Genomic DNA, 13,090 nt, shown 5'->3' on the forward strand with positions numbered 1-13,090 from the left:
CACCTATTCCTACCACACTTTTTCCTTCGTCAACTTTCTATGAATATATTTCGATACAGCACTCTGTGAACAGCTAGCCCTTTCAGCGATGACCTTCTGTGGCTTACCCTTCTTGTGGAGGGTGTCGATGATCGTCTTCTGGACAACTGTCAAGTCAGTAGTCTTCCCCATAATTGTGGTTGCATGTTCTAAACTAGCCCAGGAGGTCCCAGTATTTATACTCAAAATTAATCAAACTAATCAAGCTCAAAATGGAATATTCAAATTTTTTGAGATACTGAATTTTAAATTTTCCTAAGCTGCAAGTCGTAACCATCAGAATTAAAACAAACAAACTCTTGAAATATTCCAGTTTGTGAGCAATGAATCTAGAATATAAGAAAGTTTGCTTTTTTTTAAATTAAATTACAAAAAATAAAGAGCTTTTCCATGATATTCTAATTTTTTGAGATGCACCTGTATATATATATATATATATATATATATAACAGCAGGACTGGGGAAAGAGGAAGTAAACTAAACACACCTGAGAGTATCTACACAATAATACATTACATTTGGAATGAAATAAAGAATGAATAATGTCCACAACCATGCATTCTTTGGTTATTATGGTTTCAACAGCAAGACACTTGACTTAAAGCAACTGTATGTAGTTTTGTGTATTTTTGTGACCCCTACAGTTAAGTGAGGAATTCAATGTAGTTTTTACAGTGGACAGCTGTACACGTGCATTTGTTGCTGCCGTAAAGCAAGTCACCAAACTTACATACTCCCAGAAGAGACGTTTGCGGTGGAGTGTGGGAAAGAAACAGAAGACATTCGCCTTCTTAGAAGTCAGTGTACCACCAGAATGATTTTAAAACTGATTATTTCAAGGTCAAAACTTACATACGGTTGCTTTAAAGAGCACTTAATGTCACAGTTAACTTTTTTCCACCGACAGAGGACCTGTGCTGATGCTGGAGCTGGTGGCTATAGAGCAAAAGTAAGTTAAGTTATTGTATACCTCTGAAGTGACTGAAAGCGGCGAACAGTTCGAAGAGAGGTTTGTAGAACCAAGCTCTGGGTCTAGCATAAACACCGGCACAGTTTTGGTAGAAAGAGAGGTACAGTATGTGGGTTCCCTCAACTGAACATAAAAAAGAGGAAAAATATCCTCTTTTCTAAAAATACGGCCCAATGAGCCAAGTGTGGTCAGGCTCATAGTGAAGTGCTGTGGTTACAGGCTGTGAGAACAGCACAGAGAGAGAGAAAGAGCAGGTCAGCGATGGTTGAGCTGAGCGAGCTGCACAGACGGTTGCTGTTTGTAGGTTCGCCGGATGTCCTTCAGAGACTCAGCCAGGGAATTGAATGATGGACGCTGCCCAGGGTTGAAATCACAGCATTGCTCCATCAGTAAATAAACCTGCAATGAGGATTCACGGGTTGTGCAAATAAATGTTGTATTTTTTTCAAACTGTATTTTTTTGCATTTATGAATATTTGTGCTGCTTAGTTTCACAGTACCTCACGAGGACAGTCTCGAGGGCACGGCAGTCTCTCGTTTTTCTCCAGGAGGGTAATAAGTTTAACCACAGTCATCTGACCATGGACCAATCCCATCATCTCAAAGAATTTCTATGGAAAACAAAGTCATCCATCAATTTAAAAGACACTGCAAACTTAAAGGAAAAGTTAGCAAAAAATAATTTCTTTTAACAAATGAGAAATTCTAATGAATGTTCACACGGTTCTTTTTGAACATTCTAACTCCTTTTGGCCTTGGTGCATGAAGTTTGATTATTATTAAAGGGATCGTTCACCCAGAAATGAAAATTACTCCATGATTTACTCACCCTCAAGCCATCCTAGGTGTGTATGACTTTCTTCTTTTTCTCTGTAAATTAAGGCTGCACACTATTGCTGAAAAACAAATTCACTACTTAGCAGTCAGATGTCCGTATGCAGAAAGGCACAGATCCCTAAACAAGACCAAATCTGCAGATGAAACTTTTTTGTAGAAGCTTTTATTAAATTTGAACGAGCACCTCATGACTACACCACGTTATGTACGAGAAGCTGCAAAAGACACAGGCGCAAGTGGAATGTACAAAACATGGTGACATTCATTTTTTAAGTAAATATAATGGGCGATATATTGTGTCACCAAAAATTATTGAGGTCATGTACATATATTGCACGATATAAGTCGATATATTGATTATTGCGACAGGCCTAATCAGAGTTATATTAAAAATGCCGTGAATGGGGGCAGTGAATGGGGTTTAAGAATTTGAAGCTAAAAAAAACTACATGCTACACATGGCTCCGGGGGGTTAATAAAGTTCTTCTGAAGTGAATCGATGCATTTGTGTAAGAAAAATAAAACTTTATAAACCGTAATCTCTAGCTTCCGCTAACTGTCTTGCACATTCACTGGGAGTGGCATTCAAGCGGATGACGTACTTTCTCGTGAACGTGAGTGCGACAGTTAGCGGAAGCTAGAGATTACAGCTTATAAAGTTTTAAATAAGGTTATTTTTCTTACACAAACGCATCGATTCACTTCAGAAGGCCTTTGTTAACCCCCTGGAGCTGTGTGGAGCACTTTTTATGAAGGACAGATAAAATTTTTTGGGCTTCAAAATCTTAAACCCCATTCATTCATAAAGCTTGGAAGAGCCACAACATTTTTTAATATAACTACGATTATATTTGTCTGAAAGTCATATACACCTTGGATAGCTTGAGGGTGAGTAAATCATGGTGTAATTTTCATTTTTGGGTGAACTATCCCTTTTGCTGCTGCTGCCTCACACTAGGGTTAACTCAAACTAAAACCATTCAAAAATTACTTTGAGGAAGAAAAAAAAACATATACTCAGATAAAATAAAAATTTATAAAAATTCTGAAGCTCATTTTATTTCAGCTAGTTGCCAAGGAAACATTTCTCATTTTTATTAAGTTTAAATCAAATAACTAAAACTGACATAAAAAAAAATTAAAAAAAACACAACTAAATTACTGCAACTTGAACTAAAATGAAAAAGGAAAACATAAAACTAAAAATTATTTAAAAAATAAATATTAATTACAAAGATTACCAAATATTAACTAAAATCACACTGCGTCACACCAGAGCTTTTTGTTGACCATTTGTTTTTTCTGTATTATACGACGCATTTAAATAAAACGGACATTTTTGGTCATTTTGTTCATTACTGCAGGTTTACAGAGACAGCATTACAATTGTCTTTCTTTATGTGCAAAACTGGAACATTACAGAATGCACTTTTTGCATAAACATTACAAAATGATGCAAAACTATCAAAGCGAGAGACATACCGAAGGGGGGCTTTGGCGATGGTTGCAATGGGTTAAAATCTCATAGAGGGTCACAGCAAAGGACCAAACATCAGAGGCAAAGGAAAATTTGCTCTCCTTGAGGCACTCTATGGCATACCTAAAAAGCAAAAAATAATGTGTTTTGGAATAACTGCTGTTTGTTTAAACCCAGAGATAAATGTAAGGTGGCAAACATTTTTTTTTTGGAATTATTCAATAATTGTGTCGATCGATATCAAACATACTTATGCTTTCACGGAGTTGACACCACATTATGTCTAATGACGTCCATAAATCCATTAACAGATCATGTTGCATTGATAAAAGCACTCAACGTTAGAGAACATTACCCATCTCCCCAAGCCTCCAGCTATTACAGCTTACCAGAACACAGGGCTGTCTCCATCCTCACGGACACGATAGTAGATCTCCCCTTCGGGAATGTACTTTGTCAAGCCGAAGTCACCGATCTTAACCACGCCTTCATTCTCCACCAAAACATTCCGTGCAGCCAAATCCCGGTGGATGTACCGCTTGGAGTGCAGATAGTCCATCCCCTATGGGTGCAGCAGTACAGATCGGACAGCAGAGTAAGGACTATTAGTTTTTCTGAAGTAGCTGCAGTTTGACTTTGAAGGATCTGAGTTCCTCACCATACAGATCTGCTGCGCAAACAGGAGACTTTGTGCGATTCCCAGCCGATGTTTAGGCAGGTACTCTCTGAGGCTTCCCAGTGGAAGATACTCCATGATTAACTGAACCACCTGTCCACCTAAAACAAAATACCACATATAGTACACCGCGAGTGTGGCCGTCACAGTTTGCATGAGTTTATGAAATATTTCCTATAGAAACAGGAAGTGGGGTGGGACATAGCCTAGGAAACAATGACTTGCTGCGGAGGCAGTTGATATTTATAAATTTGGTGGAGGTGGAGTTGTTATTCAAGAGAAGAATTATCGATGGCCCGTAATATATATAAAAAATAAAAAAATCCCTGTTTATCATTTAAATTTGGGTCCATATTCCTAGAATGTGAAACATATATTTGCTAAAAGTGGTATTTGTCAACTTTTAGCTGTACATACATGTCATATTACACTAATAAACATATGACTAAAAGCCAATAAAATAAACATGAACTGAAATCAAATAAAATCCAGAGACTTATTTAATTCCAGGTAGCGGCCAAGGAAACATTTTTCATTTTCATTCAGTTTAACTTGATATAGTAAAATAACTGAAATAAACAAACAAAATCTATACACACCTTAAAAAAAACTAACTAATAAAAGTAATGAAAACACAACTAAATTAAAACTTTAACTAAACCGAAAAATGAGAACTATAAAATAAAATCTAATTTGAAATTTTAATGAAAATGATAGTATCTCAACACTAAAATTTCACTGCCTCAGACCAGAGCTGTTTGAGCTTTATTCAGTTTCAAATGAGCATTTCTATTTCAAATTAGTTTTAAATTAGTTTTTCTCAAATACAGGTGTCTTTTAGCTGTACACTAGAATATAGAAAGCTAATGAACATGAGCTAAAAGTGACAAAACTTTTATTTAATGTGGGCTATAAGCTAGTGGCTTTGCTCACCCAGTTCAGTACAGCACCCCTTGTATTTGACAATATTGTTGTGGTAAAGTGACTTGAGTATCTCAATCTCCTTCATCCAGGAATCGTGGAGGTTACTTCCACTCTCTTGTTTCAAGGCCTTCACCGCCACATATTCTCCCGTTCCATCATTGGCAGGGTCATAGACGTACAGCATCACCTTTCCAAAATGTCCCTGGAAGCAAGTCACAGAGTATCATAAGAAACTGAAATATGACCGTAAGACCTGAAGAAATTATTGAGCAGAAACCGTAAACGGACCTCTCCCAGATCCCTGATCTTCTTCAGGTAGCGTTTGTAAAAGAGGCTGGGGTCTCTATCTGGGAGTGACTCACATTCGGATGAAATGTCTGGATCTTATTGAAGAAGACAATAACATATCAATTTCTGAAGTCACAAACACATTTTTTATTTTTATTTTATTTTTTGGTATTAACACTGTATTATTATGGTATTCAAGTAACTTGGATTGCCATTCAAAACTATGGAACATAAATATATTATTAATAATTCAATAACATGTTTTTACCTAAGGTAGTGATATTACCTAAATAGTGATATTATGGTTATTAACCAATATGATGGCTGATAATATGAACTGATACACTTTTTATTTTTACATAATCCTGTAAGTGTTGATGCTTCAAGACATAAATATATGCTAATATACTATAAAAGACAAATAATTGTTTTGTAACGTGACAGAAAAAAAATAGTGTTAGTCAGAGAAGAAAATATGATCTGATATTGCCTGCTGATACTGATACAGATTATTTGACAAAGACTAAAAATGGCCAATTATAGTGATGGAATGAAATTAAAATTCTTGGCTGAAACCAAAAATGATGCGAAAATCAGAAATGCCTATTTTAAGTGATATTTTGTTTGGAACAACTACACAATTCTGACAAAAACATTAATGTTATGAATACATTATGAAATACATCATGTTGTTCTTTTCATTAAGTGTCAACAACATTAAAATATTGCCATTTTAAACATTTTGTAAATGAAACTGTATTGAAAGATGTAAGAAGATGTTGCTTAGTGCATTATTGACTTTAAAGAAATTCTGTTGCAAACAAATATGTTACAATTACTATTATGATGTGCCGATAAAGAATGCCTAACAGAGATCTCAAAACAAATCCCATTTTTCTTAATAGATACACTTATTATGCCTTTTAACACCGAAAATTGATGTTTTGCATTTCTGAAAGACTAACAACATGTTCTTTATTAGCAGCAGCAGTAGCTTCTCTATCTGCTCACTTTAGAGATGGTTTCTAATTGCATTAAATAGCCCCACAGCTTCTGTTCAAGAACAGGGAAATGCTTGTAATTGCTTACTGTGGCACTAATAAGACACAGCAATCATGAATTCATCTACAATTTTGCATTAGGAGAGTTGGATAGATACTGTACATCTTGAGTCCCTAGTATTAAAGAAATAGTTCCCCCAAAAATGAAGATTCTGTCATCATTTACTCACCTTCATGTCAAACCTGTATGACTTGCTTCTATATAACACACAAAAAAAGATATTTTGAAGAACACTGGGGCCCAAACAACACTAGGCCCCATTAACTTTCATTAAATGGATAAAAGAAGACATTTGTTCTTCTTTTGATGTTGGGAACAACATGAGGATTAGTAAATGATGACAGAATTTTCATTTTTGGATGAACTACCACTATAATTGTACCATGGTAGCGATAACACAACAAAACAACAGAAAAACCCTGATTGTTCAGACACTCACTTTTAATCTGAATCTCTGTTAGCTCTCTCAGAATGGTCCGGAAGGACGGCCGTGCCGCGGAGTCGTAGGTCAGACACATGCTGATAAAGCTGGCCAGCTCCTGAGAAGACGGCACCGCCAGGCGACTCTGTGTCTCGTAGAATCGCTCTTTCTGTAGATGGAGGAGAGCTTATGAGAAAGCGGTGCGAGTGTGTGGTGTCAGTACACAGCTGGAGGAAGCCGTACCTCAGGCAGTGTGCTGCCGCTGATAGGAAGATCTCCGTTGTTGCAGATTTCCAGCAGAGTCGCTCCGAAGCTCCACTGGTCCGCAGCGCTTCCTACACGGGCCCCGTCAGCGATACACTCCGGAGCGATCCACGGGATGCGCTCCACGCGCTCTTCAAGTAAGACACAAACATATGAAACAAAGACTTTGTCATTTTCTGACATAAAATGCGATCCTAGGGTGTTTGGGATATTTTTTAGTCTGGTTGATTTCTCACTCATCAGGTCGATTTTTTCATGAAAAGTAATACGATGCCTCTCCTCAAAAAGCCATGTGATTTGAGGTATTTCTATGACAAACAATGTGCTGAAGGGTTTCTGTCACTGTGCATTCTGGACAGCTGCTTCACTGCTGTAAATATGATCATCCTGACATTAATAAATGTGCTTGACTAAAGGAAGTGTGCATCACCATAAGGAAGTGGTTGGTTCGTAGCTTCCTGTTCTGTGAACCATGAGCGAATCTGATGAAGTAAACAGTAGTGACAAGCGGACTGAGGTAACAAGAGAAATGACACAGATAGAGGGGTACAGGATGTACTCGTCTCTACAGTACGTGTGAATAACAACACAGTTCTCGCTTACCTCCACGAGACAGAGCCGACAGAGAAATGCCAGGGTCACTGAGCTTCACAAATGGGGACGTGCCCTCCTCCAAACCCTTCCTGACCACCAGAATATTCTTGCCACAGACATTTCCATGGACCAAACGCTTTGTCTCCTGTAAAGAGCAAGGTTATGGATGCAGTCTCATAAGGAAGTAAAACAAAACTTTAAAAAAGAAAAAAAGAAAATAAATAATATATTGCATTAGGATGTTGTGAAATTTCATGACATTTAATGATTGCTTATCTCATTCTCATTACTGTAATACAGTATGAAAACCATCCTGTCCTTAATCAAATATGCTTTAAATAAAAATTATTGTAATAATTATAGTGATATACAGTAGTGTTATTTTTTTCACATTAGAGTAATAATAACTGGCCTTGTCAATAATGTTACAATGAAAAATATAAGATTCAATTTCCTTAATGCAAACACAACTTCTTATAATAGTAATTGTTCTTTTGATTTTGAGGTGAAATATCAGACATTTCTTAAAAGGTACAGTATACTTTACAAAATAACACATTTAATTCAAAAACATCAAATGTATTTTTCAGATTACAGAAACGAGAATTGGATGTAACTGTCAATCATATTAAAATCATGTTAAAAATAGGCTTTACAAAAACAAAAAAAAAAACGATTTCTTTATATTTTTTAATATTTTCCCTTTGATTTAGAGGTGTAATATGTCTTGAATTACTTGTTTATGTTTAAATTATTGCTATTTAATTAATTTTTCTTGAAATTAAATATTTTCTTGAGTTTTTCTTTGCTTATAAAAATAGTAAAGAATATTTCTTGTTATATAATGTTCCCATGCAAAAACAAACAATTATCACTTGAATTAAATTACTTTAAAATTTTCAAGGTGACCTTGTTGCGCATATTACATGTACTTACTATTTGTAATAACAATAAATTATGCATAATTACATGCAAGTAACCCTAAGCCAGACCCTAATCCTAACCATATAGTAAGTACATGTAGTTAATTAATATCACTCAGTACTTAAATGTAGAATTACACTGTAACAAGGACACCTTAAAATAAAGTGCAACCATTTTACATTATTAATATTTAGTTAATATTTCTTGAAATTCAATATTTTCTTGAGTTTTACTTTGCTCGTTAAAATATCAAATAATATTGTTGTTTTATGTTTTTTGATTTTAGGGTGAACTATGACAGTTTTTGTGTGATTCACAATTACATAGAATGATCTGAGAGAACGATCTTGGCAATTATTGATGTAAGCTGTTCTATTTTAAAAATCCCATATTGAATGAATAACTCACAAGATAGCAAAGAGCGCTGGCAAGCTGTTTAGCCACAGTAAACTTCCGCTGAGGAGTGACACGTGACTTCTCTCTGTGCAGGAACACGTCTAATGGGCCGAACTCCACAAACTCCTCCACCATGATGTCTGTTCACATAACAGCAGTACAGTCAACAGATACATAACGTGTTTGGCGGATGGTAAAAAGTACAGTTTTCATAAAAAAGACAACGAAAACAAATGACGACACTTGCGGCCTTTAAAGAGGAAGTCAAAAAGGGCACAGCACTCACTCTCAGATCCCTTGACTGAAACTCCATGCACAAAGACCAGATGACAGTGTGACACCTGATTCATGAGACTAGCCGTCTCAAAGAATGCCTAGACATGAACACAATCAATGAGACATCATCTGTGCTTTCGCTGGTGTTTACCATACATTATCAGATGACTCTTACTAGTGCTATATCCTTGTGGCTCTGGTCCAGAATTTTAAGGACAACTCGGATGCCTTTCACGTTGCGGTGATTGTTATTAGACTCGTCGTCTTCATCCTCTAGTGAACTGTGAACCTTCAGCCAGCCTGAGTAAATGTTAGTCCTGGTCCCTCGTCCCAAGTGCTGCTCCTGCATCCATCAAATAATGTCAAAAAGAGTTTCTTCAGTCACGGATACTTCATGACCCAGGGGTTAACATTTTTCTCTTTGCTACATGAAGCCCACATCACATTTTTCAAATGATTTATAAAAAAAAAGGCAACCTCATTCATCCCATTTTCATCACAACAAAAAAAAAAAAGTACTTGATGTCAGCGAAGGCCGAAAAATATAAATAAATAAGATATTTTTGAAGTTATTTACTTGTTGGTGCTTTTTTTATTGTTTTTGTTATTGCACAATATATTTGATATCATTTCCAAACTAGCAACATTATGCAAATTAGTAATTAATAATTAATTTAAAAACAAAATTACTCTATTTAGGAAAAAACTTAATGTTTTATACACTATTTTAATGTTTCTTTTGGTCAAAAGTGCCCAAACTTAAAGAAACACTCCAACACATTTGAAATATGAAAAACTACAAGTCGGATATCTAGAGAAGTGCTGTCTGCTTTCATTTTATCAGTGCAACTAATCTACCAAAGTGGAATGCATGAAAAAGTCCCTTATCAGTGGTTTGGTACTGTAGTGTTCAGCTCATGAGGATAAAAAGGTGAATGATTGCGTACGATCACATACCTTTGTAATTTCCTTGTCCTTAATTTGATGAAACCGCAGCTGGCTCAGGTTTAGGGCTTCAGAGACTGTTTTAATGCTACTGTTGGCACCCTTTCTCATTACGAGAAGGTTTGATAGCTCTGCAAGATGACCATAAAAACCCGTTAACAGGATGACTCACTAAATGATAAGAATCATGTACTTCTGTGGAATTTTTCCTAATCAGAGATGCACTCCAGGATGACTCAGAGGTTTGAATGTAAAGTCTGCCAAGCAGCAAATACACACTCACCTCCTAGTCTGGGCAGGCAGCACTTTTTCAAAGTGAAGCTGTCTTCTCCAGACTTCAGCACGAAGGTCTTTAAGCTACTGGTGAGCTCCTTTATGCTGGAGAACTCTTGATCCCAGCCTTCCAGTTTGAACGTGGAGCCCTTCTGTGTAATTCTGAACTGTTTGTATGTTGGATTTTCTCCATCCTGTCAGAATCCAAGTCAATCAGAGATATACATTTACATTTAAAGGATGTAGCCACAGACATTTTTTTTTCTGTATTGTGACGTCCATCTGTGAAACTGGACATCAAAAAAGAAAAAAAATGTACTGTAGGGTGGGGACTTTGGTCTATGAAACGATTGTTTAAAGATTTATTTTTTATCATTTTTGCCTTTATTATGATAGGGCAGTTTAGGGCTGGCAGGAAGCAAAGTGGAAGAGAGAGAGGGGGACGGGATAAAGGCCATGTGATTGATTGAGAATAGAGTCATCTTTCGTTGCACAATGATATACGGCAACCACTAAAAGATCCTTCGCACTGTGTGCCGCTAGCAATTGTACACAACAAAGTGGCATGATTCTCACAAAAAAGCTGGTCTCTTCCACTGAATTAATTAATTGTAGACTCACAGTTGCCACCTATCGAAGTCAAACCAAGGCAAGTTTGCCTGTCTATCAAGTTAATTCTTTCACATGCATCAGCTTAATTATTAAGCACCACTACTAATACTTCACCAGCGTTGGGGAGTGACTAGTTACATGTAATGCCATTACGTAATTTAATTACACACGAAATGTAATTGTAATCAGTAACAGTTACTGAGATAAAATATGTAATTAAATTACAGTTACTCATGAAAACGATTACAAAGGGGGTTACATCTGAATATTTTCTGTAAAAAGCTGCCTTTGCCCGTTTTTGATGTGCACAATGCCTCCTGCCATTTAAAGGCTTTTAGTTAGCTGATACTATTCTGATGCTTTTGATTGGTTCTCTTGTATGAATTTGCAGAGCAGCACGTCTGCCCATTACATCAATCCACATTGCCGCTGAAAGCTTTAGGCTACAACCTGTCTGAGACTTGCCACCATGGCAAGTGAAAAAAATGCTTTCCAGTGCTGGAAAATAAAAAAAACCCCAAAAAAACAGAACAATCTCAAAGTAAAAAGAGGTGCTAACTTCTGATTTTGTGGTGGCTGTGCTTTATATTTAAATTATTATAATCTTGCGTTTAGTGTTGAGTACTACTATATAAGGTTAACCCTTCTTGGTTTAGATGTTCGAAAATGATTAACAGTTGAAAACATTCATTAGAAAAGTAATCAAATGTAATCAGTTACAATACTTTAATGAAGTAATTGAAATAGTTACACTACTTATTACATTTTAGATATGGTAACTTGTAATCTGTAACCTATTACATTTCCAAAGTAACCTTCCCAACACTTAACATATTTCACATTCATTTCACAATTCTTTAATTCTTAAATTCCACCAATCAAATTGTCAGAGTTAACATAAAAACCCGTAACTAGAGCATTACCTTTGTCCGACTCAGAGATGCCAGGATTATGCGATGGTAATCCAAAACACTCCAGCGCACAATAAACGCTCCCTCCTCTGCTTCTTTCTTCAGTTTTTGGAGCACAAACTCATCTCTGAGAGCAAGATAAAGAGTGAACACATCAATAAAAATGGTGGAAGACCACATGGCTGCATGTGGAAATGCGAGGGACGTACAGTATGGGACCGTGCAGGTCATTGGTCCCACTGAGAACCACTCTGGGCGGAGCCACTTCGTGACAAAGATAATGATGCGCGTCGGTTGTAAGGCGGAAATATCCATCCAGCAGTGAAACCAGAGAGCGAGCCTGAAGACTGGAGCCCAAACGCATGTCCTGGAACACAAATATATGTAGGTGAGTCACGTACAATACGAACACAAAAGATGGAAACCAAATACAGCTTTACCAGACTGTTTACCATTGACATGTTGTCTTGCCGACTGATGCAGACGTTTATGCCCTGAATGGCAATATGAGAGATCTCAGGGAAGTCACAGAAGGTGCTCCAGTTGTCCATTTCCTGTTCATCAGGTGGCTGTGCTTCTCTGTTTTGACTAGGATTATAGTCATTCCCCTGGAAAGTGGGAAGAATTTAAGCGTACAGTTCTATTAGCGAAGACGAAGGTTAAAGTCCCCATGAAATCAAAATTAAAGTTTTTTGGGTGTTAGTATCAATATGTTAAGTCTTAAAGGGGTCATATGATGCGATTTCAAGTTTTCCTTTCTCTTTGGAGTGTTACAAGCTTGGAGAGCCAAACACTGAGGCTGCCGTCTGCGGCACCATCGCATATACGCATATTATATATTTAGAAGATATAAACATTCAAAGCCTGCAGTTCGTCACTTCCGCCAAAAAGACTCAATGATTTTTTTGACGTCACATCGTACTTCATCTTCTCATCAAATCTTCTGACCAATCAAATGCTCTCTACAATCCGAAACACCCGCCCCCTACACTATAAATAGATGCTGAAGTGCCGGCTGCTTTCCATTGGTGCAAATGAGGTCTGGTTTCACATTGTTTCACGCAAACTACGGCAGCGCACACAGTCTGATCCGGACTTTGGACGGATCGCACGGAGCGGATCATATGCGCGAGTCGGCATATATTAAAGGGGTCATATGATGCTGCTAAAAATAACATTATTTTGTGTAATGAAATGTGTT

General features: G+C 36.8%; 1 protein-coding gene across 2 annotated transcripts in view; it reads right to left on the reverse strand.

The window, feature by feature from the left end:
• Window positions 1-471: 471 nt before the first annotated feature.
• Window positions 472-13,090, reverse strand: part of LOC107703360 (non-receptor tyrosine-protein kinase TYK2-like) — a 37,670-nt gene continuing 25,051 nt past the window's right edge. For both annotated transcript variants that reach the window (XM_016505958.1, XM_016505957.1), the window contains exons 7-24: window positions 12,342-12,497; window positions 12,099-12,256; window positions 11,902-12,016; window positions 10,377-10,560; window positions 10,106-10,224; window positions 9,324-9,491; window positions 9,159-9,246; window positions 8,885-9,012; window positions 7,562-7,697; window positions 6,938-7,089; window positions 6,713-6,863; window positions 5,212-5,306; window positions 4,933-5,125; window positions 3,982-4,100; window positions 3,713-3,885; window positions 3,329-3,446; window positions 1,510-1,620; window positions 472-1,408 (exon numbers count right to left, since the gene is read on the reverse strand). In XM_016505958.1, the coding sequence (XP_016361444.1) occupies window positions 1,265-1,408; window positions 1,510-1,620; window positions 3,329-3,446; window positions 3,713-3,885; window positions 3,982-4,100; window positions 4,933-5,125; window positions 5,212-5,306; window positions 6,713-6,863; window positions 6,938-7,089; window positions 7,562-7,697; window positions 8,885-9,012; window positions 9,159-9,246; window positions 9,324-9,491; window positions 10,106-10,224; window positions 10,377-10,560; window positions 11,902-12,016; window positions 12,099-12,256; window positions 12,342-12,497 (2,508 nt within the window). In that variant the 3' untranslated portion in view covers window positions 472-1,264. The remainder of the gene's footprint in view (window positions 1,409-1,509; window positions 1,621-3,328; window positions 3,447-3,712; window positions 3,886-3,981; window positions 4,101-4,932; window positions 5,126-5,211; window positions 5,307-6,712; window positions 6,864-6,937; window positions 7,090-7,561; window positions 7,698-8,884; window positions 9,013-9,158; window positions 9,247-9,323; window positions 9,492-10,105; window positions 10,225-10,376; window positions 10,561-11,901; window positions 12,017-12,098; window positions 12,257-12,341; window positions 12,498-13,090) is intronic.

The sequence above is a fragment of the Sinocyclocheilus anshuiensis genome, unplaced genomic scaffold (genome assembly GCF_001515605.1).
Source record: "Sinocyclocheilus anshuiensis isolate Anshui unplaced genomic scaffold, SAMN03320099.WGS_v1.1 scaffold58, whole genome shotgun sequence".
Classification (NCBI taxonomy): domain Eukaryota; kingdom Metazoa; phylum Chordata; class Actinopteri; order Cypriniformes; family Cyprinidae; genus Sinocyclocheilus; species Sinocyclocheilus anshuiensis.